This window comes from Trachemys scripta, chromosome 1 (assembly GCF_013100865.1).
Source record: "Trachemys scripta elegans isolate TJP31775 chromosome 1, CAS_Tse_1.0, whole genome shotgun sequence".
Lineage (NCBI taxonomy): Eukaryota > Metazoa > Chordata > Testudines > Emydidae > Trachemys > Trachemys scripta.
In genome coordinates, this window is record NC_048298.1 from 279,303,581 (window position 1) to 279,310,071 (window position 6,491).

General features: G+C 50.8%; 1 protein-coding gene across 1 annotated transcript; it reads left to right on the forward strand.

The window, feature by feature from the left end:
• The first annotated feature begins 1,880 nt into the window (after positions 1 to 1,880).
• LOC117870908 lies at positions 1,881 to 6,272 on the forward strand. The gene is made up of 2 exons (XM_034758384.1): positions 1,881 to 2,422; positions 4,066 to 6,272. The coding sequence occupies exon 2, from the start codon at positions 4,241 to 4,243 to the stop codon at positions 6,149 to 6,151; it is 1,911 nt and encodes a 636-aa protein (XP_034614275.1). The 5' UTR covers positions 1,881 to 2,422; positions 4,066 to 4,240; the 3' UTR covers positions 6,152 to 6,272.
• The last annotated feature ends 219 nt before the right edge of the window (positions 6,273 to 6,491 follow it).

Below are 6,491 nucleotides of genomic sequence, written 5' to 3' on the forward strand. Positions count from 1 at the left end.
GTAGGGGTTTGGGGGATTATTCTCAAGCCTGCCCAGGAAGAGGAGTGGAGGGGCTTGGGGGAATATTTGGGGAAGGTAGGGCTCCAAGTGGCCCTCCCTAAATGTTTGTTTAAATCACTTGGTGGTGGCAGCGTTACTTAATCCAAGGTATAAGGGAGAATTTGTGCCTTGGGGAGTTTTTAGAAATAAGCTTAGGGGGTCTTCATGTGGGTCCCCATGTCTGTACCCTAAAGTTCATATTCATAAATGATCTGGAAAAAGGGGTAAACCATGAGATGTCAAAGTTTGCAGATGTTACAAAATTACTTAAGATAAGTCCAAAGCTGACTGCAAAGACTTACAAAGAGATCTCACAAACCTGGGTGACTGGCCAAGAATATGGCAGATGAAATTTAATGTTGATAAATGCAAAGTAATGCACTCTGGAAAACATAATCACAACCATACATACAAAATTATGTGGTCTAAATTAGCGGCTACCACTTGAGAAAGAGATCTTGGAGTCATGGTGGATAGTGTTCTGAAAACATCTACTCAGTGTGCAGTGGCAGTCAAAGAAGCCAACAGAATGTTAGGAACTATTAGGAAAGAGATAGCTAATAGGACAGAAAATATCATAATGCCACTATATCAGGGGTTCCCAAACTTGGTTTGTGGCTTGTTCAGGGGTAAGCCCTTGGTGGGCCGCGGGACACTTTGTTTACCTGAGCATCTGCACGTATGGCCGCTCCCAGTTCCCAATGGCCATGGTTCGCCATTCCCAGCCAATGGCCGGGCCACCACTTCCCACAGCTCCCATTGGCCAGGAACGGCGAACCGTGGCCACTGGGAGCTGTAAGCGGCTGTATCTGTGGACACTCAGGTAAACAAAGCATCTCATGGCCTTAGGGTGACCAGACGTCCCGATTTTGACGGGACAGTCCCGATTTTAGGGGACTTGTCCCGCGTCCCGACCTTATATTGGTCGGGACGCACTTTGTCCCGATATCCGGGGGACCGCGGCAAGCCGGCGCCACCCACGTGTTCTTCCGGGGCTCTGGGGCAGCGCTGCACAGCTGAGCTCCCAGCTGGTGTCCGCCTGCTGGCTGGCAGGAACCTAAAGAATGCAGCAGCAGCCCGAGGAGCACACAGAGTGAGGCAGCAGGAATTTTCCACAGCTCGGCTCCATGCTGGGGAGGCGTGGCTTGTAGACGTTGGCAGTGGGCAGAGAGACTGAGTCCCCTTCACCCCCCTCGACTTGACCCGACCCTCCAGGCTAGGAGCCAGAGCGGGGCCTGCCTACTGGATGCTTGCTGCATGCTGCTCCAGCCTCCTGGTAAGCAATCAACTTACTCCTGCTTTTGCTGTGGCTAGTTGGCTGTATGTGTGCCTGGGGGATCCGCCAGGAGGCAGCAAGAGCGCGGGGTGCTGGGGGCGGGGCTTTTGTAGAGTCGCTGTTCTGCTCTGCTGATGCAGGGGGCCGCTGGCCCTGGTGAGCACGGGGGCAGGGAGCCACGTTCTTTCAGAGGGGGCTAAGCATAGCAGTACCTACACCCCCCAGCCCGCTGGGAAGCAGCTCCTCTCTTGTGGAGGAAGGTGCCAGTGGGGGGTGGGGACATTGAGTGATTGGGGGGGGGGGTGAAAATAAAATAAAAAATAGGGGAGGAAAGAAATAAGCCAACGAGGGCGACTGTCCAGCAGGGTTGGGGGGAGGGAGGCTCAAGTTGTGACAAATGTTCTCAAGATTTCAATGAATCCTGTGTGCCTCAGTTTCCCCTAAATTTTGCATGGCTACCAAGCAGGTGTGAAACCTGGAGGCCAAAGGGGGGACTCCCGGGGAGGGTGTGGGCAAAGTGACTCCGATTCTGAACAGCTGCGGAGAAGGGAGGGGGGGGGGCTCAGGGGACACCCCCCCGCTACCTCCCAGCTGGGGGCTGCAAGGCTTTAGGAAACGGGGTGAGCCCAGCCCTTACCTCTCTTGCTCTTGCCAATCTGCCCCGCTTGGGGGCAGGGGCGGCAGGTTATATGGGCTCGTGGTGCCCGAGCACCAGGAATATTCAAGGCTGGGGGCTGTGCTCCACCAATATTTTGAGCTGGGTTTCTCCCTTGGCCCTGCCTGGAGTGGGCCCCGGCCCCTGTAGGCCACCCCCCAAGTCCCTTCCCCCACCCCAGAGCTTCCCTGCCTGAAAGAAAAGAGCCCAGTGCCTCTCCCTTGCTTGCTTCTGCTTTGCTGTTGGCTGCGGCTGCTTCTGCCTAAGGGCTATCGCACAAGAGCAGCAGGAGGGGGAGAGGGAAGGGGGGATGGGGGACGAGGCACACATGTGTTTGGTAGCCCCTCTCCCCTCCCCCGGCAACCACCTGGAGGAGACGCCAAGGGGACTTCCTGCCAGGAGACGGACATCTGGAGTGGATCTCACTCACCTGAGCAGCTGCTGGGGCTTCGGTGAGTGTTTGACCCTGTGATCCACCCCCCCCCTCAGCCCCCACTCCTGCTCAACGTTGGGCAAGGGGCATCCCCATCCCCCACCCCCAGTGAGGGGCAGCAGGCTGCAGCAGGGGAGGAAGGAAGCCACATGTGATGGCAGCCCCCTCCAACCCCAGACCCCACCCACCCACCACAGGGGAGATGGGGGAGGGGGGCTTCCTAGTCCTGAGCAGCTGGGGCTTGGGTGAATTTTGTGAGACCCCCCCCGCCCCACAGCCACCACCCTGCAGTCCCCACTCCTGCCCCACACTGGGCAAGGGGCAGCCCCATCCCCAGTGAGGCTATGGTGAGGGGCAGGAGCAGGGGAGGCCACACCTGCAGGGCCGGCGCTTCCACTAGGCGGTCGCCTAGGGCGGCAGGATTTGGGGGGTGGCCACACCCCAGCCCACCCCAGAGCCCTTACCTGAGGGGAAAAACACGCAACTTAAGTTGGTGGTCAGTTTGGAGTATCATTGTGTTTAGCACAATACTTGATTATTTTACACCCTTTAAAGTATATAACTAGTTGTATACAGGTGTTATGAAGTGGGAATGTTCTTAATGTTTTCTCTGAATACTGTGTGGGTGCCTCAGTTTCCCCTATGCAGTTCTTAAGGATCCAGATGGTGGGATAAGGGGGTATGATTGTTGTAAAGCCCTAGAGGGCCAGTGTGATGCCAGCTGCACAGAGAATGGCCAAAACCCTGCCTCCGGGCAACTGATGGCCTGGGCCGCTCTCCTGCAAGGTGCCAACTGAAGTTGTTGGAGAACAAAGAGATCAGGTGGCCTCCTAATGCCTGGAAAAGAGACAAAGGTCAGAACAGGGAGTGTCAGTGCCTGTGCGGACTTCCAGGAAGCGCATGGTGTGGAAGGGGATGCTGGGATGCTCTGGAACCACTCCTTCAAAGCCAATCAGGACTCTGGGGGAGCCTCCTCTCTCTGAGCATACTGTCTCCAGGGCAAGAAGCTTACACCTTCCTGGGTCTGACCTCGGAGCATTCAGCATGCCCTTCCACACCCTGCGCTTCCCGCAGCGGGTCCGCCCAGGCAGGTCCTGGGGCAGCCAGAGGACCCTGCACTCCAACTCTGCAGTCAGACGTGACTCTCAGCCAGCCGGTAAAATAGAAGGTTTATTAGACGACAGGAACACGATCTAAAACAGAGCTTGTAGGTACAGAAAACAGGACCCCTCAGTCAGGTCCATCTTTGTGGGTGGCGGGGGGGTGGAAAGCCCAGACCCAAGTTCTGGGCCTCTCCCCATTTCCCCAGCCAGCTCCAAACTGACACTCCCTCCTCTGGCCTTTGTGTCTCTTCCGGACAAGGAGGCCATCTGATCTCTTTGTCCCCAACACCTTCCGTTGGCACCTTGCAGGGGAAACTGAGGCACCCACACAGTATTCAGAGAAAACATTAAGAACATTCCCACTTTGTCACAACAGGTGCAACAAAATATAATACTGTATATTGAAGCAGGCATCTGCTTGATGTACAATCGGGATGCCATTGTCCCGATATTCAGGTAAAATTTGACATTTGGTAGTGAAATAGAAAATTAATTGATTGGGAATGTCCCATTAAACCTGATTGTGATTGGTTATCTACTGGCATTTTTGGTTTTTCAGGTTATTTTCCGGTGTAACGCAAATTTACGGTAGTGTACAGTTCTGAACCACAGTGCATACCGTAGGACAAACTACAGTGGGCACGTAAGAACACGTAAGAAGCACAGAGACTGCGCAGTTCTTTTCAGTGGCTAGCTATCTAGCTAACGGTCTTCAGCCGAAAACCCCACCTGAAATGGCAACGGCCAGGGAGGAGCCAACTACCAAAAAACAAAAGAGACAGTGCAGATACAGGACAGAATGGGAAGTCACTTACACCTGGATTCGGAAATCCTATGTGTGTGATTCAAAAGCCTTTTGTAAAACATGCAGGAAGGAATTTACCATTTACCATGGCGGTGAGTCGGATGTTAAGCATCATGCTGAATCAAAAAATCATGGACAAAACACCCAGACTCACAAGAGCAATACTATGGTCTCACATTTTTTCAGGAAGCCAAATGAATCCTTCAATAACAAGGTTATCACTGTTGAGCTAACTCAAGTTTACAACACAGTAGTCCATCAACACTCCTATCGCTCGTGTGACTGTGAACTTAAACTGGCACCTACCTTCTATCCAGATTCAATGATTGCAAAGCATATCAGCTGTGGCCGGACTAAAGCGGAGGCATTGCTCAAAAATGTGCTGTCACCGCTCTCAACAGAATTTTTAAAAGACCTCAGCAAGCCAGATGGTCCCTATTTCTCAGTTGCCACAGATGCATCTAACAAGGGCAATGTGAAAACTTTCCCCTTATCACTGAGATACTGGACACCTGAACATGGGGTCCAAAATAAACTGTTAGACTTCTATGAGCAAAGCGAAGAGACCGCAGAGGCAATAAGCAACATATTACTTGAAAAACTTGCGACACACAAACTAGACCTAAACAAAGTGTCTTCCTACTGTGCTGATAATGCAAATGTGAATTATGGAAAGCGACAATCAGTGTACCAGAATTTAAAAAAACAAAATGAAAATATCTTGCCAGCAAACTGCCCTGCCCATATTGTGCACAATGCCGTGAAACATGGTAGCAGTACCCTACAAGTTGACATTGAGATTCTGGTGATTAAGATGTTCAATTATTTCAGCAGTTCTGCTAAGAGAGTAGCAGCACTGAAGGATATGTTTGACTTTGTGGATATGGAGTATGCCACTTTACTGCACCATGTTCCGACACACTGGTTGAGTCTTTTCCCAGCTGTAAATAGGCTTGTAAATACGTGGCAGGCTGTTAAGTGCTACTTTGTTTCTCTGGGCAGTGAGAAGTGCCCAAAATTTCTATGGATGCTGTTCTCGGACAGGGAAAACGGTGAACAAGGTGAGGGGCCTAGCAAAGTTGAGGTTCATCTGTTTTTCCTCCAGAATGTCCTGAAAATCTTCAGTGATACTGTGCTCTGTTTGGAAAATGAGACTATGACAGCATATGAACTGTATGCCATAATGAATACTCTGAGAATTAAACTTCAGCAACGGAAAAATGACAAATTCTTTGGCTCCAAAGTTGAAAGTGCATTAACTGAGATGCTGCCTGTCACTGCTGCATGTCTCCAGAAAGACTTCCTGAACTTTTACAATGTGTCGATCCTATATTTGGAGAAATGGTTTGATTTTTCAACAGCTGGCTACTTGTTCAATACCCAGTGCTTGAACATCAAAGTTAATAGGATATTCGAATTCAACGATCTGTCTGCAGCCGTGACAGCTGTAAACCTTCAGAAAACAGTGGATCTTGATCAGCTCTATGATGAGTACTGTATCATCAAAGACATCAACTCCAAGTTGGAGCCTGGAAACTATTCAGTTGGGGAACTCTGGTCTCAACTGCTGAGAAACAAGGACAGTAGCACTGAATTCCCGAACATGGCAAAGCTGTTGTCATACGTGCTCAGTATACCCGTAAGCAATGCATACTCTGAGCGTGCACTTTCAATCATGAAAGGTGCATGGACTGATGTCCAGAATCGAAGCAGCATAGACTTGGTGCGGAGTGAAACCCTTGTCAAAATGAATTTCCAGATGAGTTGCAAGGACTTCTACAGCTTTGTGATTGCCCAGAAGCAAGTTATGGCTATGGCAAAATCAGCCAAAAAGTACTAGATTTCTGGGGTATCTGAGAGAGATGCAAATTGGGAAGTTGATTTATTGACTGAATAAAAAACCCGGCCCTTTACCCCTGTTCTTTATTTAGTGTACAAATAAATCTGTATGTTTAAATATGTATTATGATTAAGTCTATAATTTAGACTCACTGATTCCAGACCTTTGTGATGTAGTTTGCTTCAGCTGTCAGTGGCTGAAGCTGCGGCTGAAGGCAGGACTGGGGCCTCCCCTCTGTGACTGCGGCTGGAGCCAGACCTAGAACCAGGACCCTTCACTCCCCTGCCCTGCAACTGGATCTGACTTTGCAACCAGGATTCTGCGCCCCTGTCCTGCAGCT

Excerpts from the sequence above, each read along its gene's own strand:
- LOC117870908 (XM_034758384.1), top strand. The coding sequence starts at position 4,241 with ATGGCAACGGCCAGGGAGGAGCCAACTACCAAAAAACAAAAGAGACAG.